Source organism: Dipodomys ordii, unplaced genomic scaffold, assembly GCF_000151885.1.
Source record: "Dipodomys ordii isolate 6190 unplaced genomic scaffold, Dord_2.0 Scaffold50, whole genome shotgun sequence".
Taxonomy (NCBI): domain Eukaryota; kingdom Metazoa; phylum Chordata; class Mammalia; order Rodentia; family Heteromyidae; genus Dipodomys; species Dipodomys ordii.
The window spans coordinates 6,824,700-6,851,602 of record NW_012267266.1 but is presented as its reverse complement, the minus strand read 5'-3'; the positions used below and the strand labels follow the sequence as shown (position 1 = coordinate 6,851,602).

The 26,903-nt window shown below is 38.2% G+C and overlaps 1 protein-coding gene across 1 annotated transcript in view; it reads left to right on the top strand.

The window, feature by feature from the left end:
* The window catches only part of Camk4 (calcium/calmodulin-dependent protein kinase IV), a 157,753-nt gene that overhangs the window by 66,984 nt on the left and 63,866 nt on the right, over positions 1-26,903 (top strand). Inside the window, 2 exon segments of the mRNA XM_013020316.1 lie at positions 16,169-16,231; positions 18,141-18,227. Coding sequence (XP_012875770.1) covers positions 16,169-16,231; positions 18,141-18,227 — 150 coding nt within the window.

The following is a 26,903-nucleotide window of genomic DNA, read 5'->3' as shown; positions in this document are numbered from 1 at the left end:
CTTGCAGAGACTTTCTTGTTAAGGTTTCTATTGTTTAATCCTTCCTTCCTTCCTTCCTTCCTTCCTTCCTTCCTTCCTTCCTTCCTTCCTTCCTCCCCTCTCCTCCCCTCCCCTTCCCTCCCTTTCCCTTCTCCCTTTCTCCCTCTCCCCCTCTTTCCCTCTCTCCCTCCCTCCATCCCTCCGCCACTTGCTCTCTCTCTCTCTTTCAATATAAACTTGCTAGAAGCTAGGCACCAGTGGCTCACACCTGTGATCCCCCAGAATGCTGAGATCTAGAGGATTGTGGCATGAGGCCAGCCTGGACAGAAAAGTTTCTAGACTGCATCTCCAAAATAATTGGCAAAAAACAAAGCTAGAGGTGTGGCTTAAATGGTAGGGCAACAGCCCAGCAAGTGCAAAGTCCTGAATTCATACCTCATTACCGGCTAAAGTTGCTAAAATTTGTCTTAATTCTTGCTTGTTCATCTTTTCCTATTTCGAGCTCTCATAGGTATTTTGGTGTATGTGTCTGTGGTGTGTGTGTATGTGTGTGTGTGTGTGTGTGTGTGTGTGTTCACCATAATCCAGAGGAAAGTTGATATGTATGTGAGAGAAAGAAAGAAAGAAAGAGACAGTAGTGAGAGAGAGAGAGAGCAGTCACTTGAAAGGTGAGCTCGCCATCTCTTAATACCACATATATCCCTCCAGTATCTTTTACAAACAGTAGATAGCTGGATCCAAAGCAATCCTGACCATTTAAATTGAGTCTCTGGAGCAGCAAAAAGGAAATGTGCAATCAGGCAAAGCCAGAGACCATCTCAGAGGGAAGAACTTTGTAAACTTTGTAAACAAAGGGTCTGAGTTGTGGCAGTGGGGAAGTTAAGAGAAGCCCAGGGTCAGGAGATCCAAACTCAGGAGCATCTGTGGAATCACCAAAAGAGAGCTGGAGGAGCCAGTGGAATGCAGCCGTTCAACCTCAAGGCACACTTGACATTCATGTCTTCCAAATGCAGAGAAAAGCCATAATATTTATATTAACATAAAATACTTTCCAAAATGTTTAGTTTCCTGTTTCTCTAGAGTAAAAGTTCAATGGTAGCTAAAGTTTCATCCATCCAAACAATGTAAGAAAAAGAAGAAAAGTTTTTTTTAAAAAATCATGGAAACCCAAAGCCAATAAGAAAAGGAATGAGTTTGTGCTAGAGGATGTTAATTTTAAAAGACACAAATAGTTTTCAATATTGAATTTGTTTTAATTTTTTGAAGTTAAACACCCTCAAATAGCTGTGTGTTCCTTCAGTAGTTTGGATAGTACAGAGTATAAGTACAATAGGAGCTATTTTAAATGATGGAGATGCCAAGACGTCCTTGCTGAGGAATGAGACCTGATGCATCCCAAGTATACAAGAGTGTGCTGAAGAGAATCCAGACTGTGTGAGTCCCCAAATTGGACCTTTTTCTATTTATGCCATCAAGGTCCTGATAGAGAAAAGAGCAAAACAATTCAGCAAGGATCTTAGCCCAGATTTGGAACTGAAACTAAATGCTGGCCCCTTTCCAAGCTGATAAAGAATAAGTCAACCTTTATTCACACAGCCAGTGTCTAAATCACACTGTGAAACAAAAGAGGATAATATTTTCTACGTGAAGAGAATTTAAGAGCATATTTCCAAAATCCAATAAAAGCCCTAGTTTAGCAAGTCTCAGCATGTACTATTCACTGCTGTGGTTTGGACATGCAGAAGTCTCTATGTAGGAAGCTTGGTCTTTAATGTAGCGTATCATATAGAGGAGGTGAGGGCTGAAACAGATGATTAGAACAAGGAGCACTACCCTTGAAAGAGATTAATGTAGTCATCACAGGACCAGGTTTCTTTTCTTGAGAGAGTTTTCTTGAGGCTATTATAAAGCAAGGCCTCCTCACACCTAGACATGCCAAACACATAGCCCATTTCTCTTCCCTTTCTCTACAAGGTTATGACACAATCCATGGACTCTGGCCAGGATATTGGCACCAAGTTGTTTTGACCTTCTGACCAGAAAGATCATGAGCCAAGTAATTCCCTACTTTATGGGTAATCCAGTCTTTGGTGTTCTGTTAAATCAACATTAAATGGACAAATGAAATAGCACATAGGAAATAGGAGACATACAAAGTGCATTCACTTCTTGGTGTGAGTCCTGAATTCTGTCTTAATGGTAGATGAGAAGCTGTATGTCCACGGCTGCATATACTAGGCTCTCATTTCCACTGTAGCCAGTGTTAGCCACAGGATAAGTTCACTTAGTTGTTGCTCACGCTTGAAGTCAGAAAATTATCAAATGGATAATTAAACATTCACTACTTTTGGCTTACAATATGTCAAACTGTCATTGATGGGATTTTTCCTTGGGATTTTAGGATAAGAATTTTTTTTCTGTCATGACACTGGGTCCTATTGGGTGTTCTGCTCAGTTTCAAGGTACAACAAATTTAATGAAGGTCCTGTGAGCTATGGGTGGTATCTCTTATCAATAAAGCATAGCTAAGATTACTATGCATGTCTCTGAAATTTTGATGTATTCTATAAGGTGAAATATGGGTGAGGGTCAAGTCAAAATTGCCCTTCTTTTTTTTTGGGGGGGTCCTGTTGTGGGGCTTGAACTCTGGGCCTGGGCACTGTCCCTGTGCTCTTCAGCTCAAGGCTAGTACTCTACCACTTGAGCCACAGAGCCACTTCCGGATTTTTTCTTTTTGCTTATGTGGTGCTGAGGAATCGAACCCAGGGCCTCAGGCATGCGAGGCAAGTGTTCTACCACTGAGCCACCTTCCCAACCCCTGCCCTTCTATTTTTATATCTGCCAAAAAAAATGTATCCTCCTTTTTTATCTGAATTAAACTTCTTCATGAATTTGGTACCACTGGGAATCTGAAGGAGATATTTAAAATATGCCAGACAAGGATAATCTTAGTCTCTCCTAGTTTAAGTGCATATTGAGTCTAAGTTCCCCTCTCTCTCTAACTGCCTCCCTTGCTGTATTCTTCCTCAAAGGCCTCTGGGTTCAAACGAATGTTAGTCTATGGGAGTGTGTTCTTCAGAGAGGATGAAGAGGCTCCAACCAGAGCCATTTGCATATGCTCCCTGCCCTAGAGACCTGGCAAAGTGAGGACATCACAGCTACAGGTCCCTGAAGACAGACCATAGGCCTCCACAGCTATGTGGGAAAGGCCAACAACTACCTCACAGACATTCAGAGTGCAGCCCAATGCCTGGAACACAGGCTCCTTGGGTATCGTCCCACAGAATCCTGACAACCTAGGAAAGTAACAGAGAAAAGGAAATGACAGGGCATCAACATGCAATGTGCATGCATTTGCTCCATCAATTCTAAGTGAACCATTTAAACTAGAAGTCTTTTAATGCAGAGGAGACCTAAGCAATCTGATGGGGTACTTGTCAAGATGCTCATCTTCATATGGAGAAAAGATGTTGATAATACAATTCTATTCTGATTCTGGAAGCATCTACTATTTTCTAGAACAGTGAATCTCTCTTGTTCAGTCAGGTTAAAAATGCTTCCTCAGCCAGGAAAGGAAATCCAGACCCTGTAACTAGTATAAAGAAGTCACAATGATGGTGATTTTTTGTCAATATTTTAATTATTAAGGTTTCTGAAATCTGTTTCTTCCAAATTCTAATCCAGATCATGATTATACACATTTTCTGTCAACATTACTTTTCTTTTGGATTTTTTTTTGGTAATGGGTAACTCTAGAAAACATATTTAAAAGCCCTTTTGCTTCTGTAGACCAAGTTTCGAAGGAACTTTTTAGCATTCTTGAGAAATATAAACCAACGTCTTTGAAGAATATCTTGATTGACCCAGAAAAAAAGAAAGAGCTAACATTTAAGAGCATTCAGCTATCTTTTTTTTTCGTATCTTAACATACTGTCATCCAGGGATTCTACTACAAGAAATTATTGAAGTCTTAAAACTCTAATAATTCCAGGAACAATTTTATGTTATTATTTATTAGATTATAAAGTCATAAGCTTTAAAATATATAGTCATTTGGCTTTGTAAGTAATAGCTTGTCAGTTAATTTTTAGTCAAAGAAAAAGATCAAAGGGTACTGTGAGAGTACACGGGGTCCTGCCTCTCACTTTGGATGTTTGGGGAAAATTATTCAAGTAACTCATTGCTGTTTGACTGAAATATATATATATATATATAAAAAGCAAAACAAAAGAGTGCTGTTTTTATGCATTCCTGATCATTTTTAACGCATTTGGAAAAGTACTATCATGGCTATGTAAAGACCAGTAAAAGAGAGGCCAGGCATGTGCTTAATGGTTGGAAACCATAATGGTATCTATGTGGGGTCTAGAGAGCCTGCCTATTCAACTCTACTTTCTGGTTACCAGAAAGACATTCTAAGGTTGGAGTTGGCTCCAATTGGTAGAGAATTTGTCTAGCCAATTCACATGTGCACTCAAGTTCAACACCATTACTACCAAGACAGGCATTTGTCACTCCGTCATTGTCAATATGAAAAAAATCAAGCCAACTCTTGGTAGCTCATGCTTGTAACTCCTTAAGGGGATAAGATCTGAGGATCCTCATTCCAAGCCAGTCTGGGCAGGAAAGTCCTGAGACTCTTATCTCCAGTTAACCACCAAAAAGCCCTAAGTGGAGCTGTGGCACATATGGTAGAGGGCTAGCCTTGAGCAAATCTTAAGGGATGTTGCCCAGGCCCTGAATTCAAGCCCCAGTCCTTGCACAAGGGAAAAAAGAGTCATGTAGATCTAAATTGTCAGGATAAACACCAACTAGTCAATTCTAATCTCATCCCTATATGAGCCTGATGTTAAATGAGGATTTATTTTTATTTTGAGCCAGCAATCTTTTGCATTCAACCATTCAGTAAACTGCTATGTGTTAAAAAATAAACATCCTTTCTGTCATAGATCTTAAGCTCTGGTGAAAGAAAAAATACATGACAGTAAATAAATGATAATATGGAATTTTACAAGTGCTATAAAGGAAAATTAAATGGTATGGTTTGTGGCATATACATGTGTATGTATAGGTATGTGTGTTGTTACTTTTTTTGAGACAGATTGTGTATGTAGCTCAGCCTGACCTTGGACTCACCATCTTCCTGTCCAGCCTCCTCAGTGTGGGGATTACAGGCATGTATCACAATGGCTGACCTGTAACTGATTTTGATAGGTAAGGCCAGGAAAGGCCTCTGAGTGAACTGAGTGAAGAAAAAAGTAGAGAGAAAAAGGAAGTAGCAAGGGCAAAGGCCTTCTAGGATGGTCCGGAGTTGGGTGGCTTGTACCAGTAGGAAAATCACATCAGACCTGTAGGGAAAGCCATTGCATCCTGCGTTTTATAGTACATAGTAAAGAGTTTATAAGCATTCTAAGCACAGCGGGACACCAACCAAGGCATTTAAACTGATGTGATTTATACTTTACAGTCATCATTCTGGCTTCTTTGTGCTGGGGAATGGATTTTAAGGGTTAGAATCAAAGCAGAGAGAGAAGTGAAAAATTACAGAAGTACTGAAGCCTTTCAAAGCATACAAAAGCCCAACTCAGAATGATGACAGCATGTAAACAATTTTATTTCCTCCACTCCCAGTGGAGGAGGGAAGAATGAATCCAGAGAGGTTTTTAATGGAGGGCAAAAGACATACACAGCAAGAGGGGCTGGTGACTGAGAAAAAAGACCTTTGTTTAGATGAGGTCTTCTAGATCCGAATTGCTCCCATACATTCTTAATTCCAGGAGAGATACAAAGATGAAAGAAGTGGGAGAAAGAGGATTTGTCTTTATGTGCACTAAAGTCTCTGTACTTCAAACCCTACTTCCTTCCCCCTCTCTCTCTCCCTCCGCTAATCTCACTATTTCTAGTGAGATTTCCCATCACCAGAATCTTTTTGTATAAATTTTGTTCAGCTTATTAACTCTCCTAGGAATATTAAACCTGCTTTATTCACTGTCAAGTAAAAGATTGTTCCATGTGAAGAACTATTTGTGGCATCTGTAAGTGGAAGTGTGGACTGAGAATCTAAGGAGGAGCAGGTCTGATCCAGCTTTTGCTGGAAGATCCATTGATCTTACAGAAGCTTCAGGTTCTGAAATGCAGGTGCCTTTCTTTCTATGTTGGTTATCACAAAGATTCTGTGCTGCCTAAGCTCTGTTCCAATCCTTAGCTTCCTCTGGCACTAGAAGTTTCTCTTCTATTTTTTAAGATGCTTTTCTTTTTGGCCTTCCTGATGCCTTAGTGTCCACAGAGAGTAGGAAGTAACAGAACTAAAAACCTTAAGTTTCACAGCTTTCAAAGCCAAAATTATTTGATTAAAGTTAACTTTATGCTAAAGACTGTTAAGTATAATGTATTTTTTTGGCCTAAAATTTCCAGCTTCTTTTTGTCCAAACCTGCCAGGGCCATTGCTTGTTACTGTCCCCCTCCCCCACTAAAATATCCCCTCCTCACAGTGTAGCTACACCATCCAGTCTCCATTAATCCCAAACTCACCCTGAACAGTCTGAGGAAAGAATGATCAAGATAAAAGATTGTCCTGTAAAGTGGAAGAAGCCCAAAAGAGAAGTTCTCTAGATTTCTTCAAAGATAACTGGTGAGCTGGATTTTTTTTTTTAAAGAAAAAAAGGAAGGATGGCAAATGAGTTCAGCACAATGGACAGGGACAGCCCCTTAAAGCTGCTCCATTCCAGTCTGGCTTGTCTAGGTAAAGGATAATTCTTCTAACTCTCAGGCCAAAAATTTTGTATCATCCTTCTCTTCCTCTTCTACCCCATGACCAGTCCATATAGTCTGGTATATTTTCCTTTGAAAATATCCATCCATTCCATTGTCTTTTGGATAACTTCCATGATCTCTCCCTGCTGTTGTTCCTTTCCTCAAAGCTTTTCAGTTGTGTCTGGCTTCTCCTAGTAAAACTAGAAGTGCTTATTGCATGGTGGTCTACCTCTTTTCTAGTGTGTCACTTTCTCCAGCTGTGTTGGTCTCCTTGTTGTCATTCTGGTAGTAAACCTACCATAGCCTTTGTATTTACTGTTTCTCTGCCTGGAATACCCTTCCTGCAGATCCATGTAGATATGTTCCATGTAACTTTATCACAGAGTGCTTCCCTGACCATCTACCTCTAACAGCATCCTTCAGCACCAGAAAGACCTTCTCTCAACTTCCTTCCCTAGCAACATCCTTCATCACTGTCTCTTTTACCCTATTTTCTTTCTACCTAGTACTCATCATCTTTGTCTGTCTGTCTTTTATATTCTACATCTAGTGATACATTAGGTCAGAAGTCATATATTTTGTACACTGCTGTTACTGCATGCCCAAACACATACTAGGCACTGAAAAATGTTGAATAGGTAAACCAAATAAGAATAGATAAAAATTAGTTGAGGATTAATTAATAAATTTGTTCATGAGAACAAATTGTGTTCTCTTGGATTGATTAGACGTAGGGATTTTAAAGCTATGAGAAGAGAATGAAAGGAATGTGTTTTGGCTGGCTCTCACCTGTATTCCTAGCTACTCAGGCAGCTGATCTGAGCATTGCAGTTCAAAACTAGCTGAGACAGGAAAGCCTATGATACTCATCTCCAGTTAATCAGCAAAACCCCAGATATAGAGCTCTGGCTCAAGTGCTAATATAAGCAGAAAAGCTTAGGGACAGCACCCAGGTCATAAGTTCAAGCCCTAGGATGGGTACACACAAAAAGAGTGTGAATCAGGGGTACAGAGAGAAAAATGTAACATGTTCTTTTGCAGAATTAGAGTACTAAGGACCCCCTAAAATTTTTTTGCCATATGTTAAAAATGGGACCAACTAATTTAGTGGTATATTTTCATTTTCCAGCCACTTCAGCTCAGGCACAAACATGGAGTAAGAATCAAATTTAATCGAGCTGAGGTTCTTGCATGAAAAGTACAACACCATGAGAGAGGAGGGCAGAGAAGTTGGGGTGTGTATAGAGCAGGACTTATATTATGGGACCACGGAGATTATATGAAGTCAGAGCTTAGAGAAGAGGTAGAAATCCAGTGTGTCATGCTCAAATCAAGATAATTCAGGGGCTTCAACCTGTGGAAGTGATGAGAATTGAGATGTCACCAGGAAAATGAGTTGCCAGTGTGAATCTGAGGAAAAGATGGAAGAAACTGAATAAGTGATAAAGACACCTAGAAGAAGGAAGGTTGAGCAATTTATCACCTGAGAATTTATAAAATCAAGAATGAAGAGAGGGCTGGCTGAGGGAGAGACATACATACTAAGTATTGAAGTACAGAAGTAGTGACAGGAAGACAGGAAGATGACAAAAAAGAGGGAAGTTGAAAGGTAGTTTCTGGCAGACATTTTAAAGAAGATGGGAGTTTTTGAGGGAGAGGTGGAAAAATTACTCAGACAGAGCAGAATGGAACAAGAGACCATCTATTCTGCTCCCAGGCCTTGAGGTCTGTTTCTTGAAAAGAGTGAGCCAGTAACACAGGGTCAGATTTCTATTCAAATAAGTGGAGAAAGGGAATGGCCAGATGTGGATAGAATTCTATAGTTTGGAGGCAAAGTTCCATATTTGTATGTGCACAGATTTTATTTTTTTCATGTTCAGACAGCCAACAGCTCTCAGCTTTTCAAATCCTTGCAGACTAGAACTGTCATTCTTGAATTTAACAAAACTCCAGTTGTCAAGTCTTTACACCAAGCATGTGAGTGTCAGAAAACAGGATGCTAAATTAGGCAGAATCTATGTAACAGAAACACTGTGAGGGCCTAGAGACATTTGTCTATTTATCCATTAACTATTTATATTCTGCATGTTTTCATAATGTATTTGTGAAGTACAGCTCTGTACTTTGTATCATCGTTATTTGAAAAATAGCCAAGTAAAAAATGTGCTAAAGAATTCATAGTAGAGTGCCAAAAGACGACACATGATCCTTTTTCCTTCAAGGTCATGACATGAGATTTTTGTGTGAAAATGCTGCTGACTAAATCATTACACACAAAAAAAGCAATCTAGAGCAATCTTGGCAAGTTACTCTAACCTGCCAGAGCCTGCAATATCAGAAATATACTTGCTACATATCTTAATGAAGGGTATATATTTCATCAATCCCCATTTAATGGTACAGACTTTTTCCTCTGGTATTACTCTAGAACTATATTTCTTTGTTCACTTCTTTCTACCCCCTCCAGCATCAAATCACAGAAGACACAAAATTGTTATTTCTTTCAGTATTTATTAAATGTTAATCCAGTGTGGTTGTATGTGCCTGTAGTCTCAGCTCTGTGGGAAGCAGAAATGAGAGGATCACTTTCCAAAGTCAGCCCAGGCAAACACCACAACAACAAAATCTACCTCAAAACTCAAGCTGGAAGTAATCGTACCTTTTGTGGTCCCAGCTATGTGAAGAGTGAAGGCAGGAGAATCATGCAAAAGTGAAGCCCCTATCTGAAAACTAAATTACAGTAAAATGAAAATTGTAAATATAGCTCAAGTGGTGGAATGCCTGCCAAGAAAGCATAAAGTTCTAAGTTCAAACTCCATCCAGTACCACCAAAGAGTAAAAAGAAATTTTTAGTACCATGGATTTTTAAAACTATGCAAATCTGTACAACTTCTTTTACTAAAATTTTTATTATCTTTTTTCTTCCATGTAATCTTCAAAAAGTATACTTCATTCTGAACACATACCAAAAGCCATTAATACTGGCCCTTTTGGTAGTGAGTTTATGAGAATGAAAAAAAGATATTTCTTTGAATATTTAGGTTAGCTAAAATACAGGAACTACAGCAAAGCTCTACAGAAACTTCCACATACTCAGCTAGATAGCATAGCTATTAGAACAATGACACAAAGAACATATATGGGAGACTAAGATCTTTCTAAACAGCAAATACCATAAATCAGAAAAGAATTGTGATCCATATCTTCCCATCTGCTTTACCTAGTATTAAAAATTCTAGCCTGTGCATAGTGTTGTATACTTGTAATAGCAGGAATTCCCATTTCAGATTCTAGTCTTGCTAAAATAAGCAAGACTTAAAAAAAAAAAAAACTAGACATGGTAGTACATGTCTGTAATTCCAGCTACTTGGGGAGGCAGACGTTGAAGGACTGCAATTTGAAACTGGCTTGGGCAAAAACCACAAGACCATATCTGAAAAATAAACTGGAGTAGGCTGGAATGGTGGTACATGCCTATAATCTCAGTTACTAGGGAAGCAGAGATTAGGAGAATAGTGTATAGTTCAAGGCTAGTCTGTGCAAAAAGCATCTCAATAAACAAGCTGAGACGTTGTAGTCGAAGCTGTAATCCAAACTCCAAACAAGTCAAAGGTAAAATGATTACAATCTGAGAATAGCTCTAGGCAAAAGCCAGACCCTACCTAAAAAATAAACTAAAGTAAAAGGGGTTGAGGTCATAGTCCAACTGGTAATCAAGCACCCTGAGTTCAAATCCCGCTACTTTAAAAATGCCAGAATTTGTTGTGGTTGGAATGTGCTATATCTTGCTGAGCACCTTGGCGGGGGGCGGGGGGGGGTGTAGGGGGGGAGAGTTGGCAGAGTGGGGAAAGGGGCCACTTCATGCATCTAAACTAACCAGACACATTCCTGAAGTTTCCAGCTCTTCCAGTCAATTTTACAATTTAGAAAAGATGTGGCATCTCTATGGGGAAGATAAAGTATCTTTTGCCAAAGAGAAGAAATGGGCATCCTAGAAGTGTGGAAAAGTTAATCTGGAAGGCCAGATTCTTCCAATAGGAGAAGGAGGCTCCTGGGAAAGTGAATTTCTCCTTCCATTCTTCCTAGGGCTGTTTTTAAGGCCTGGCAGCCCGGCCCCTGAGTTAGGAGTTTGGTGACACATATCTTTATCATTGAATATTGTTACTGGTAAAGAAGTACCATTCTTCGAGGTGCTGTGTAGATATTGAAGGTCGGCTTTCTCAGTTTCAATGTTTTGTCATGTGGGCTCATTAAAGCTACCCTATTGAGGATTCTCAGTGCTAAGTATGGAGGCCATGGGAAGCTTAACTTCAAGTGGCTGTAATGACTGTTCAAGATTCTTGATGGTTATTTCCTAGGAAAGCATTACTCACTGTGAGCGCTCAGGCTGTCTTCTGGGTTCCCCAGGAGTTTGGTGGGGAGTTGAGAAGTGGGAGGGAAACACCAAGAGGAACAGCAGGCAACTTGAGATAAAATGACTGTGAAGGCCTATAGCTGTGAGACCTCCCCAGGCATGCCTCATTTGGAGACAGCAGATTCTAAAGTAGGGCTATGCTAATGCAGATCTCCTTTCAAAAAGACATCAAATGGCCCTCACTTACCCCTGTGAGAGGAATGCTGTTACCCCCATCCGGTCCTGTTTGGGGGCTTCATAGCCCCCAGACAAATATGTCTGTTTCTCCTTTGTCCTTCTCCCCTTTGACTTTCCCTTCAGCTGGTTTCCTTGGCTATCAATGACTGCTTCTACTCAGAGGCAAGGTGCTGTATTTGGATTAATGGTGCTTGCTCAGACTTGGCTGTAAGCTCCTTCTTCTTAAATTCCTATGTGTTTCAGCCTGTGCAGCCTTCACTTACTCACAGTCGGAGAATTATTCAGCCTGGGACCAGCACTCATGAAGCAGAAATCAAGTGTTTCCTATTAATTGCTGTCAATAGCATGTTTTTTTTCTTTTCTTTCATTTACAAAAATATGTTACTTTTTCTAACCTAGTGGTCCTCAAATTTGGGAGTGCCTTTAAGAGCCCTTTGTACTCATTAAAACATTGAAAATCTTTTTTTTTTTTTTTTTTGGTCGGCCGTGGGGCTTGAACTCTGGGCCTGGGCGCTGTCCCTCAGCTCTTCAGCTCAAGGCGAGCGCTCTACCACTTGAGCTACAGCGCCACTTCCGGTTTTCTGGTGGTTTATTGGAGATAGGAGTCTCACGGTCTCTCCTGCCTGGGCTGCCTTTGAACCGCGATCCTCAGATCTCAGCCTCCTGAGTAGCTAGGATTACAGGCGTGAGCCACCAGCGCCCAGCTACATTGAAAATCTTAAATAGCTATATATATTTACTGTACAAGATATTAAAACAGATTAATTACTGTGTTTTAAATGACAATAATAAGCCCATTACATATAAAACAAATAGTATTTTATTTTACTGAAAATAAAAAGGATGGCATTTTTTGGCTCATCTCTCTACCATCTGTTTTAATAAAAGACAGTTTGGTCTTCACTGGCTTCTGCATCTAATTGTTGTTAGGCTTTTTTGTTTGTTTGCTTGTTTGTAGCATAAGAAAAATATCTGAATGTATTTAGATATGAAGTTGGGGAAGGGAAAATCTCTTAATTACCTAAAAGACAATGATATAGCATGGAATGGAAAAGTAGGTATTTCTTTCAAAAATGTTCATAAAGAGATAATCAGTTCTTACTTCAAAACTGAACGATCATACATGAAGTTTGCTGTCCCAGAGTTAAGTACAATCTGACCTGTTATGAGTATTTCTGAAGTTTGAAAGAACTAAAGGAGTATTCCTAACATGGACTTTATACCAGGTGATATAGTAAAGAATAAATTTTATCAAAATGCATATTTGCACTAAAAATTGTATTCACTGTAAAAATATCATGTGAAAGAAATTAAAGGACCCCACTGTCTGTGACCATTTTTCACCAATCAGAAATACATAAATACAGGAAGAAGGACCATAAATTACATAAATCCTAAATGTATAGTCAGGGCAACAATTATATTTCAGCAGAACCAAATACCCCAATCTCAATCCTGGTCGAAGGAAAGAGCCCTGGACCCATGTGTGGTCTTGTCATAGAAACCTGTCTCTTCCTCTAGCAATGTGTATAAGAAACAAGCAAGGCTACGGAGAAGAATACTGAAGGTTAGTATATAGATCAGAAAGAGGGCCTTTTCTCCCTTTGAAATGTGATGTTGAACAATATCTATGTGGGGCTTCTGTGGCCCTGTTTCCTGCATTTGGAAAGAAGAGAGACAGATTAAATGTGTGTGTCAGGGCTACATGATTTCTTTTTTCTTTTATGTCTTTTCTCCCCCTATGGTATATCTCCTGTTGTCACTATATTTGATTTTGATACCCTGGTATTGTTATACATTTATTCTAAATTAGGAAAGGAAAGGGGAAAACAAAATGGCGAGAAACAAAGGACAAAGGGGGAACCAATGCAGAAGTGATACTCACAAGACAATATGTTGGCAATGATCTGTACAACTGGTGTGGGGGATGGAAGTAGGGAAAAAGGGAGAAAAATGAAGGTGGTGGGTAACAAGTTTGACAAGAAATGTACTCACTACCTTACTTACGTAACTGTAACCCCTCTGTCCATCACTCTAACAATAAAATTAAAATAAATAACTACATGAAAATGCCCTAAACCTTCTAAATGATTGCATGAATGACTGAAAATGTTAATAGTTAAAATAGCTTTACTATGACTGTTTATCATATACAATGGTGATATAGGCTTGAAAACTCTGACTGAGGTGGGGCTTCTTTGATATTTCTCTGTCAACCCATTTCCTTCTTATAAAAACTGCAGCTGTTTATTAATGGTGACTCTTCTCTTTTAAACAATCTACCCTAGGTTCTGACAAAATTACGTTTGCTGAAGGAAATATCTGAATGACATATTTGCATTTGTAACCAAAGGAAAAACGTACACATTTGTAAAATTTTCATGAGTATTCTTCCTTTATTTTCAAAGAATATATTCTTGTTTGTACTCATTAGAGAATAAAAATTAAATGAATAAATGTTATTTTTCATCTTGAAAGCAATAGTTTGCTATCACCACTGAAATGGAATTGGACTTTTCCTCAAGCTACCCTGCCCCCCTTTACTGAGAAGTAACTTAGAAGCTAGAACCATTGTTAGTTTAAGGCAATCTTTTGGATGTGGTGTGAAGAAAGAAAGAAAGGAAGGAGGGAAGGAAGGAAGGAAGGAAGGAAGGAAGGAAGGAAGGAAGGAAGGAAGGAAGGAAGAGAGGGACAGAGGGAGGGAGGGAGGGAAGGAGGGAGAAAGAAAAAGAAAGGAAGAAAGAAAGAAAGAAAGAAAGAAAGAAAGAAAGAAAGAAAGAAAGAAAGAAAGAAAGAAAGAAAGAAGAAAGAAAAGAAAACATAAAACTTCCTACTGACCCCTAGAACCATGGGAACTTTCCCAGTCCAGAGATTCAGAACAGCTAATATGGCAGAAACACAATCACAAGATAGATGTCAACTATATGTTACAACAATGGATTTTGTTGGAACAAGACTAAATGCACACTTCTGTGTCTGCATATGACTTTTAGAGATCTGAAGCACCAGTTCACTGTGATTAAAAGAGTTCATTGCTGACCCAGAAAGGGAAGGAACATCTTTAATTTTAATCATAGTAAATTAAATTGAGAATTGCCCCTGCACATAGACCAAGTGGTGAGTCCCCAGTGTTCCATAAAGGCCACAAATAGAACTGAATTCTGGATAATAAGAAGATAATGGAAATTTACTGGTTCTTGTCATTAGGAAGTTCAAAGGACAAACTTTTATGCATAACTGAGTTCAGGAAAGTAAATGATATCAGCAATATTCTTTCTTTATGTTGTATTTTTTCCTGTGTTGGCTTCATTTCCAGTGAGAATGGCTCTCATAGTTATAAAATAAGATCATTAAGAGCAGAAAAGTCTATCCTTTTTTGCTCTCATAATTTCCGAGAGAAAAAAAAACTTTTTGATTATTTGAGCACAATTTTTGGAGCAGAGCCTCTAGAATGATGTAGGTCTACTGGATGCTTAATGATGTTATTATGGCTAAGAATGGGATACCCTGGTTGGTTAGGTTGAGTCGTTTGGTATCTCTATATGCAGAAAGTAGGTAAAGGGATAGCTCCATTTGGGTTTGAGACAGGTACTTTCATAAATGAAGGAATAGAAGAAAGAGATAGTTTGAGATGAATTTATGCCATAGCAGTAATAGTGAATATAGTGACTTTTCATATGCAAGGGAAAGAGATCTTATAAGTTGTGATACCATTTTTTTATTTAAATTTTATTGTAAAGGTGATATACAGAGGGGTTACAGTTACGTAAGTCAGGTAATAAGTATTTTTCTTTTTGTGCAGTGTTACCCTCTCCCTCATTTTCTTCCACTTTTTCTCATCCACACCCTCCCTCCCCCCCAACCAGGTTGTAAAGTTCATTTCTAACATAGTGTCTAGTGAATATCACTGCTGAATTGGTTCACCCTTTATACCACCATTTCTGTGACTCTCCTTCTCCTTCCCAAATCATAGAAATTTATATACAAGACAAAGGTACAGAAATCAAAAGCACTGACAACAGGGAATAAACCAAAGGAAAAGAAAGAAAGAAAAAAGAAATAACAGAAAACTGTACATTAAAATAACCTCTTGTTTCCATTTCTTACAGCTCATTTCAAAGCATCATTTTATATCTAGAATATGTCTATAAATCTAAAAATTAATGCCAGTTGTTACAAGCTCTACTTTATCTCTGAAGCAGAGAGGCAGGACAAGGAGGAGAAAAGCAAAAGGAGAAGAAAATACAAGAGAAAAGCTTAGTAGGCATAATGGTGCCTACCTGTAACCCCTACGCTCAAGAGGCAGAGGCAGGAGGTCTGTGATTAGAGCCTGGGCTACACAGAGAGGCCCTGTCAAAAAAGGAAGGAGAGCAGAGCTAGGCGCCAGTGGCTCATGCTTGTAATCCTAGCTATTCAAGAGGCTGAGATCTGAATATCACAGTTTGAAGCCATCCCAGGCAGGAAAGTTCATGAGACTCTTATCTGCAATTAACCCCCAAAAAGCTGTAAGTAGAGCTGTGACCTAAGCTGTAGGGTACTAGCCTTGAGTAAGACAGCTGAGAGACAATACCTAAGCCCTAAGTTTCAAGCCCTAGGACCAGCACCAAAGGAAAGAAAAGAAAGAAGTGGGGAAGGAAAGAAAAAGAGAAAAGGGAAAGAAGAGAGAAGGAAAGAAGGGGAAAGGAAGGAGAGAGGGAGGGAAGGAAGGAAGGAAGGGAGGGAGGGAAGGAAGTCCGGCTGTCTGATTTTAGTAGGTAGCTAAATGCTATTTCTGATCTGTACTGCATTAAAAATGTTCCTGAGATGGGACTATATTTCCATTTGAATTCTTATCTTCCTTTTTAGGTGGACAAAAAAATCGTAAGAACTGAGATAGGAGTTCTTCTTCGCCTCTCACATCCAAACATTGTAAGTAGTTTTTGACCTCATATTTTATTTTCCAAAGCTATAGCATGGGACTACTGTCCATATCTGTTCATGATGATTATGAGAAGATGGATGAAAAAAATCTTACATGTTTATTCAGTTGGTTCAAAATGGATGGATTATCAGGAGATACTATGTCTTTGCATGTACAAAAGGATGGAATTGAGTAGTTTGGTTTTACTGTACTACAACACTGCCACTCTCTTCCTTTTGTATGACTCTCTTATTAATATGCTATTGCCCAGAAAGCCTCTGGCTTGCTTTCCAGAGCCATTTTGGTCTTCTTTGAAAGAGTCTCTGCTTCAGAACAATCGGGAGATAGATGCCAATCAGTGATAAATTCAAAGGGAGAAAACAAAATAAAATGTCCTCAGAAGTTCTGCTTTTAGTCAGTGTCCAGGCAGCACCTCTGAAGGACGTGTCTGCTGAAAAGCCTTTCTGAACCAATGAAGTGAAACCGTATGAAATCATTTCCCCAGCCATAAATTGGTTTTAGTAATTAAGCTGCCTACTTAATAAAACACCTTTCTTATTTCTCTGAGAAAGCAGTTTCTGAAGGGATAACCTGGCTTGAGGAAGTTTCCAACATATGAGCCGAGGATGCACTTAGCAATAAACTAGCAAATAAGACATCAAGGCAGGCAGTATCTAGCCTCAGTTCAGCATCTCCGAGACACAAGACCAAGACCTTCTCCCCGACCCCCTCCCCCACACAACCCTTAGTACTGCCATGCTTAATGCACTGATGTCATTCTCAAGCTTCTTGGTTTGCACAAATCCTCAGGTCTATATTCAGAAAAAAAAAGTTTGAAGTACCTTACCAGCAGAATAAGATGAGGGGGAAAAAATTCTCAGAAAATCTGCTACCATGGAATTGAAATTTTATTGTCCAGAGCTGGTCAGTCATGAAATCTTAATTGCATGGGGAGATGGTAGATTGGGGAACTGGCTTCTCACACACGACTTAGACCGTCACGATCCACCAGGAGCTGAGTAGCTTGCTTTCCTGAACAAAATCAAGATTCTGTGTGCAATAAAGTGGAAAGCATTGGATAAGTAACTAACAAAATTACCACACTGGATTAGTATTTTTATATTAGCCAGCTCTTTTTCTTTTTCTAAAGAAAAGCCAATGCAAAATTTTCCTCAAAGTAGATTACTCCTGACCATTAGCTTCTCAGATATATGTAGAAAAGAATATCCAAAATTGGTCATATTATCTGAATGTGTTGAAAACCTTAGTGCTCAATCAAATCTCTGACACCACTCTTCGCCTAAGGACCAGTAACATTTTAGCTGCAAAGAGCATCCTTTACATACATACTTTCACCTGGTCATGCCCTGCCTCACACCCCTCATTACAAGTCCTAGTTTCCAAGAAAGATGCCTTTTCCATCTCTAGTAATTGTGATACTTTTACATAGTTTCAGAAGTTTCATTTTTGATTCTAGAGAAAAGCAGAAATTGGGATATTTTGGCAAAATGTGGGATGTATTTCCAAGGTAGTTATTTTTCTTTTTATATTAAATATATATTTTTATTATAAAGATGCTGTACAGAGGGGCTACAGTTTCATGACTAAGGTAATGAGTACATTTCCTATTGAGCATTGTTACCCCCTCCTTTGTTTTTCCCCTATCATCCCTTCCCACCCCACCTCCACAACTCCACTATGCAAAAGAAAACTTCAAATATAATAGGATCTTTGAAAAATATGAGGCCACTGACAAAACCAACACCCAAGATAGAGGGTGATAAGTAGTATCTACCTGATAAGGAACTTTCATTATTAACAGTGATCTTCCAGTGTCGTTTTAACCATTGTTTTAGATGCTCTCAAGAAAGATGAAAGGACTCCGTCATACTCATTTTTATATGTATCTTTCCCCAGATAAAACTTAAAGAAATATTTGAAACTCCTACAGAAATCAGCTTGGTCCTAGAACTCGTCACAGGAGGAGAACTGTTTGACAGGTAAGTTGGATCTAGAAATGTAAGCAAAGAAATACTTGTTTGGGGCCCAACATAACAAAAGGAAATTTTCCCTAATAAAAGATCATATTACTTGGTAAATTTTTCTACAATTAGTCTTGGGACGATTGTTGAAGAAATATGAATAGTATTTAAAAAGACATATGTAAACAAGAAGTTGGGATGCTTAGTAAATTAAAAAAGGAACACTCTGCTATCTTTCCAAATATTTACTTTGCCAATAAGAAAATAGAACTTAACTGTTTTTTTTAATCATTTTTTTCTCTTTTAATGTTGGGGATTGAACCCAGGATGTTGCACTCGCTAGGCAAGTGCTTTGCCACTGAGAAACATCCTAGCCCTAAGAAAATAGAAGTTCACAACACATTAAATTTAAAAATATTATGAGTATATTTTGTAAGAAAATAATAAAGGAAAAATCATAGAAAATTAAGCATATACAATGATGGTGTATTATGATATATCATAAAAACATACCATAAAAATGTTATGTAAATTATTGTATATGATATGTATAATAGTATATTTTATAAATAGGATGTATATAGTATATAGTTTATACTGTATATATAATATATAAATGTGGGCATTATATATACTATATAGTAACATATATGCTATGTTATATGTATATGTATACATATATACTCCATATATAATAATTACTACATGCTATTATACTATATTATAATACAAAAATCTTATAATCCCATATTTTGATACAAAATTTCATAAACCAGTGCTGATGGCTAAACTACTAAGGAGCTAACTGAGATCCGGATCTCAGTTCAAAGATAACCTGGGCTGCCAAGTTTTGTGAGATTGTATCTCCAAAAGAGCCAGCAAAATAAAGCAGGATTAGAGGTATACCCCAACTGGTAGAGCAACAGCTAAACAAGCAGTCAAGCAAATGTGAGTTTCTGAATTGAAGGCTCAATATGGATTTTTAAAAAATCCTCAAACTTGCTACTCTTCAAATGATTGTTTTCTTCAATAGTCTGTATAGAGAGACCCATGCTCCCACTTGTTTTGTTTTTGCCAGTTCTTGCCAGTTTTGCTTGTCTGTTCATGGTTCATCCACTCAAGGCAGAGATTTGAGAATGGGAGAGAGAAAGATGTGTTGAAGCCTGTCAGGGAGGTCATGAGGCAGATAGGCTTTAAGTTTCAACCATTTTCAGTCAGAATGATTACTTGTTTCCTAGTGGGCTCTTGAGAAAATTTTTCTGTGCTCCTCTGGGGAGTCCACCAAGAATGGAGTCAAGTAGGTATACATTTGAAGCTAAGGTAACAAGCTGTTTCATGTAAAGGTTTTGATTTAAAATGGGATGGGAGGTGGAGAGAGAGGTGGGCTGAGTGTTTAGGTCATAATAAATGCTACATATGTATTTGCTGAGTGAGAGAATAAATGGCCAAAGGCTTTACAAGACAATCTATTGTAAAGAGAAAGCTACCTAAAAGGGCTGGTTTTGATTGTGTTGAGCAAGAAACATTTCCCCTTCCTGAATGGTCTGCATGTTGTTTGGCTCTAAATTAAAGTACTGAAGTGCTAACCCTCAAGATGATGGCATTTGGAAATGGAGTCTTTGGGAGACAGTTATAGAGCCAGAGCCCTTAACATGATCTTATATTATTATTATTATTATTATTATTACACGATCTTATATTAAGAGACCCAAAAGAGACCTCTGGTTATTTCCTCCAGATGAAGAAAATAATGAAGAAGTCACTGTATATGATAAAGCCAGCCCTTAGTAGACATCAGATCTGCTGGTGCATTAACTGTGGACCCTCTAGAACAACTTGCTTGTTGTTTATAAACCACTCATCAAACAGTAGTTTGTTAAAGCTGCCTGACCAAACGAAGGTACCTTCCTTCACATTCTTACTCCACTAGCTGAATATTCTGCCTCCTCAAAAGCTTCCTAAAATGATCATACTGTTTTTCTGTTGGTTTTAAATATTACTCAGTGGAGATCTGACTCTTAAAGGATCAAACCCCAGCTTGATTTGGAATGACGTATGTATCTGTAACAAACAGATGCTTAATTTTTGCTCCTATAGGAGATTAAGACTTCCTTAGAATGGACGGGCCCTAAAACTTGTAAGACTGATAATTTTCTTATTTTAAGGATAATGAACCAACTAAAAAAACTGGATACTGGTATACTGCTGGTGAGAGTTGTTTGCTGAATAGTCAAACTTGCATTTCTGAATCCTGATTCTACCCCTCAAGGATGAATACCTTGACAAATGTATTTCACTTCTCTAAACTTTGGAACAAATTTATAGCTGATATGTGCTGTTACACAAGCTTAGATCACTGAAATGTGCTGTCAGGATAGATAATATTGTTCTAAACATCATATTCCACAAGTTTAGACTCCTCTGGATCATCCCATTTGGATATTGCCAATATTTGTTTTTCATGGCTCCTTCTCAGCTGACTCTTTATCATGATATATGCTCTATCTAGAAAAATTAAAAGTTTGTTTGTTTGCCTGCTGAGCTGTTAGAGCTACCTATTGGGTCTTAGAAGACCTTTCATATTTCTCTACTAATTATGATCTACTAAAGAGAAGTGTCATGTTGTTGTTTAATCATAAATAATTGGAGGCAGGTCTGCCATACTGAAGCTGTTTTCTGCCAATAGCAGCCTCCACTTACACAGTTGCCTCTGTTTGTTGGAATCACTTTGGAATCAAGAGTGTCTTCCCAACCTTTCTTCCATGAAAAAAAACAACAACTGGAATTTAATTCAGTTCTAGAAAAAAAAAATGAAAATCTAAAGACTATTGGAAATTTCCACTAGTAGAAATATATCAATGAAATATACAAATTTAACAGAAGCCAAGAGCATCCCTGTCATCCAAGCACTTAGAAAGCTGAGGTAGGAGGATCATCATGAATTTGAGGCTAGCCCTCAGTACATGGTGAGTTACAGCCTGAGCTAACAGCAAGACAAAATCAAACCAAACAAACACAAAGATTAAACAGAAGACATTAAAATATGGCAAACAGCCAGTAAAGCACTCAGCTACCGTATGAATTCTTTGTGTTTTTAGAGGACAGACTGCTCTTCTCTGAAAATTGCTCATATAACTTACTGAAATTAACTTTGCTTCTCCATTACCTTACTTAACTCCACAGTTACCTGTAAATTCTATTAAGCTGAAAATATATCCTGCATTATTATCCAATCTATTATTTTTCTCTTGTGGGTTAAATATTATAGCATGACCTCTTACTTTCTCTTATGAGGGCAAACTCAAATTTACTTAATTGTGATCAGGATTCATTCCTGGTCTAATGATGATTCTCTGTTACCTAATGAATGAGCTAGGGAGCAATTGATGGAGAGATAATCATGTTACTTTATTCTAGTCAAAGTGGCTGGCTTTTATTAGCAAAACATCAATTTTATGAAGCTTATAAAAAATCAGCATATTTAAAGTCCAAGTGGAATCTGCCGTTGCAAGTAGAATCTCAATAGCATATTACTTAGGACAAATGATTAGCGATTTCAGAATAAAATCAGTATTTTTCTGTGTCTTATGAAAAAGAACATATGTGCATTGCATGTACATAGTATCATGGGAAAAAATGCTCCCAACGTTTTATATTCAGTCTTTTTCAATCTTATCATGACTTTTAAAACCTCAATATAATTTTCATTATATTTTAAGTGAATAAAGTTTGAAGTTGTTTGCTTTGAGAATAAATCATTCAGGTGCTGATGGATCATACCTGTAATCCTAGCTACTCAGGAGGCTGAGATTTTTGGATTGATGTGGTTCAAAGCCAATCCAGGAAAAAAGCCCATGAGAATCTCATCTCCAGTGAACCACAAAAAGCTGAAAGTAGAGCTGTGGCTCAACTGGTAACCTTGAGCATGAACACTTAAAAACATCCAGGCCCTGAGCTCAAGAAGAGTAAATTATCAAGTTTTTCTTCCTCAAAATAAAATTTGTTTTATCGAAATGAATGTCGCAATATCTTTAGTCTTCTATTAAATCAAATTTTCCCAGTTTTTGCCTAATGACTGGACATTTTGGAAGTTTCTTTGGCTTACCTTTCCTGTTTTCCTAATGTTTCTTCTAGCCAGTACCAAACACTACACATAAAAGATTTTAGAACTTAAAGTGTTGAATGCCATTTCCTGCCAAATGAATACATTTTCTTTTGCTTCGACCATGTTCCTTAAAGGTCAGGATTTTAAGCCTAGGGTTCCAGCAATGCTTCTCATTTCTGACATATGCATGATTGCTTACTTGGGTGCTCAGCTTAGTGAGATGGAGAGACAACTTCCCAGGTGCGGTTTCATAATCAGTAAATGTTCTAGGGGAAACAGAGCATCTAATGGCTTTGCTTTGCTGGGATTTCTTCATTCCTGGATCTTGACTTCCTAAAACCTTTAGTTTCTTGGCAGCTTTCTAACATCTTTAAATAGATTAAAAGAAAAACATGTTGTGTTTAGCTTGTTTTCATTATTCTTGCCTAGAGGCTGAGAGCAAAAATTCACACTTGGTTTAAAATTCTTTCACTGGCTAGTGTGTTTTTGTCTTTTAAAAACTCAGCACAGTGGGTAAAAGCAGGATGGAAAGCAGGATGGTGAAGGTCTGAGATCTTTTCAGATTAGGCAGGCAGACTGTCCTTTGGTTCAATACTTTCTTCTTCACATGGCCAGGCTTTCTTGTTAGATCACCAGTCCCTTTCATATCATGTCCAAGAGAATGAGCTGCTGTTTATTTATGAAGAATACCAGATATAGTGATTGTTGCTATGCAAAGCTATATTTAGTCTCTTTAATGATTCTTCAAGTTTTTGAAATAGAATTTATTACCTGTAATGAGAGGCATTTTTGTATGTCTATTGGGATCCTGAGAGTGTGCAAAGTATTCATTATCATGACTTCAGTACTCCTCACCACAACACATACACAGACAGATCTTTTTTTATATGTTTTTATTGTAAAAATATTGTACAGAGGGGTTACAGTTACATGAGTAAGACAATGAGTATATTTCCTATTGAGCATTGTTACCTCCTTTGTTTTTCCCCTACCATCACTTCCCTCCCCACCTCCCCAACTCCTCCCTCACCCCCCCTCCTCCCCTGCCGAAGTTGTAAAGTTCATTTTCAACATCGTTTCTTGTGTATCTCATTGTTACAGGTCAACCTGTATCCTTATTTCAGCATTTTGCTGTTTCCCTTCCCCTCCCCAAACTAGAAAAATGTATATACAAGATGCAGGGCACCAGAATCAAATACAGTGAAAACAGGGGTTATACCATTGGGAAAGGACATACAAGAGAAACGAAAAAAATCACCTAGTTGTTTTTAAATGCATTAAAAACAATAGAAATAAACAAAAAAAACCACTTGTATACCTATCTTGGGGTTCATTTCATTTAACATCATCTTATATGGTCATATGTACATAGCTTTTGACCTTTTCTGATTGTCCTAGACTTACACTAGTTATTGCAAATAAGGAAAATCATGGGACCTATGTGTCTTTGGGCCTGGCCTACTTCACTTAATGTAATTTTTTCCAAGTTTTTCCATTTCCTAACAAATGGGATGATGTCATTCTTTCTGATGGAGGCATAGAATTTCATTGTATAAATATACCACATTTGCTTGATCCATTCATCTACTGAGAGGCATCTGGGTTGGTCCCATATCTTAGCTATGGTAAATAATGCTGCTATAAACATAGCTGTGCTGGTAGCTTTAGTATAGCCTTGTTTGTGATCATTTGGGTAAATGCCTAAAAGTGGGATTGCTGGGTCATAGGAGAGCTTTATGTGGAGTCTTTTGAGGAGCCTCCATACTACTTTCCAAAGTGGTTGAACAAATTTACACTCCAACCAAAATGCAGTAGGGTTCCCTTCTGTCCACATCCCCTCCAGCATCTGTTGTTATTAGAGTTCTTGATTTTAGCCATTCTAACTGGGGTGAGGTGGTATCTCAATGTTGTTTTGAGTTGCATTTCTTTTATGGCTAGAGAAGCTGAGCATTTCTTCATGTGTATATTGGCCATTCTTATTTCTTCTTCAGAGAAATTTCTCTTTAGCCCACTTATTTATTGGTCAGTTGTTTCTTTAAGGATTTGTTGTTGGGGGATTTAGTGTTTTGAGTTCTAAGTGTATTTTAGATATGAGACCCTTGTCTGTTGTGTGGCTAATGAAGATCTTCTCCCAATCCATGGTTTCTATTGATCTTGCTAGCTATGTCCTTTGCCATGAAGAAGCTCTGCAACTTCATGCAATCCCATTTTTCCAACTTTTCTTTGATTTGTTTCTGGGTCTTTATTAAGAAAAATTCGGCCTGTGCCAAGGAGCCCTAGAGTTTCTCTTATTCTTTCCTGTAATGTTTTCAGGTGTCTGTTTTGACTTCAAGGTCTTTGATTCATTTGGAGTTGGTTCTTGTACAAGGTAATATAGGCAGATCTAGCTTTAGTTATCTAAAGATGTTTAATCAATATTGCCAGCTCCATTTACTAAAGAGGCTGTCTTTCTTCCATTCTATTTTTTAGCTCCCTTATTGAAGATTAGGTGGCTATTGGTCAGACAGATCTTGATTTTATAGGGTCAGAGAAGTCTATAAACTTCCAGCTTTTATAGGCTCTACTGACAATAATAATTAATAAGATTAAACTCAAGAATGTCACATCCCAAATCATATGACTTTGTTCTGAATGCCAATGTTCTTCTGCTTAAAACGAAAATTTCTAACATTTTTGTCTTATTTGAATGTTGAGATAATTGGAATATAGTTGGTTTTCCTACCATGGGTATTTCAGTTCCTGCATTTATGTCATTTTATGTGACTTTCTGTGAAGAAAACAAATACTTAGACTCATAGTTAGATGTAGGGTCCATTTTTTTCTAAATGTTTGGCTGTAAAAGAGAGGCTTCTAAGAGAGGAACATCTATCCTCTCTTAGAAGCAGAAAGAAATAAGATATTGAAGAAACAAAGAATGTAGGCTAGTTAAAAAAAATGAAAATAACAAAGTTTTAGGACTTAATACAATTCTACTTACTCCTAAACTAGTAAGCTATCTTCTTACTCTTTTATGGATGTTGACAAAAGATTGTAGCCTCCTAGGTCAGAGACAAAGGATTTTAGTTCTCCTAGCACTTCAAACCCATGGACACCACAGCTTCCCTTTGTCCTTTAGATTCCTTGTGGGCTTTACTGCAGGCCCAAGTGGACATCAACACATAGAGTAGATATGTGATAAAAGGAGAAATACTTCAAATGTCACCAACTGAGTGGAAAACCACTCAGTAATGAAAAAGACTTCTTTTGATGCATAGTACATGATTGCATCTGGAAAACACTCTGTTTGGTGTACTATGTTCCATTTATATGGAAGCCTCAGGAGGGGCAAATCTGTAATAAACACAAAGCAAAGCAATGGCTTCCTAGGGCTGTGCATGGGGGTTTGTTGGGGCAGGAGAGGTTCATTTAGTTCATACTTACTAGGCTAGGCTCTATTTTTCTTGTATTTTTGGAGACAGAAAATTTATCTCCTAATAATAGCCAGGAGAGAAGGGAGTAAAATAAGGTGCTTGAAGAAGGAAGACTTTTCAGTTAGTTGTCTCCTTGTTGATTTCTTTCCCAAGTTGCTCCTCCCTTCTCCACCTCTTAAATTACTTATTTCCCTTAAATGTCTTCCTACATTGTCTATAAATGAATTCAGCACTCATCTGTGGTCAGCCTCACTAGTGACCACAATCTCAGGAGAGATGAAAACCAGGCTATCAACAGTCTATTCTCACTGTCATCTTTAAGTCAGTTTGTCCTCAATGAACTCAGCATCTTTTCCCGAATACTCAGTCTTCCTTCACCTATGAAGGGACTCAACAGCTAAGCTAACTGGCATTGATTTCCCCTCTTCCTTTCACTCCTGTCTGCCCTTCCTCAATACTTCTTCCTCTGAGCAGTACTCTAATTCTTTCCCTTCACCCATTTCCATGGCTTCTCACCTTTGGAGTCCTTGCATTGCTTTTCCGATTACAATAGATTCCTAATTGCTATTAGTTTCATCACCTTCTGTGTTTAAAGTCCAAATTTGTGCTAAGGGTGTACATTGTCTCTATCCCCAAAGAGCTCAAACATTAGCAAAGGGAAAGAAAACTATAACATGAACTCTAATATTTTTAATAATACCATCACATTCCCTCCCCCCCCAAAAAAATATATTTGGACCGTTAAAGACAGCCACAGATCACAGGAAGGGGTAGATAAATGAAGACAGGAAGTTGGGGAGAATGTGCTCATAAAGTCAAGGCATATCCGATGAAATTAAGAAAATTGAGGAAAGAGGCAGGGTTGGGAGAGATGGGGAAGAATAATGAAAGCAGTGACATTGATCAGGTCATGTTGTATTCATAAACTGCTTTGTTGAATGGCAACTCCTTTGTACATCTACTTAAAAATAATTTTGAAAATATTTTTAAAAAGCCACAAAGCCGCCGGGCTCATGCCTGTAATCCTAGCTACTCAGGAGGCTGAGATCTGAGGATCGCGGTTCAAAGCCAGCCCGGGCAGGACAGACCGTGAGACTCCTATCTCCAATAAACCACCAGAAAACTGGAAGTGGCGCTGTAGCTCAAGTGGTAGAGCGCTCGCCTTGAGCTGAAGAGCTGAGGG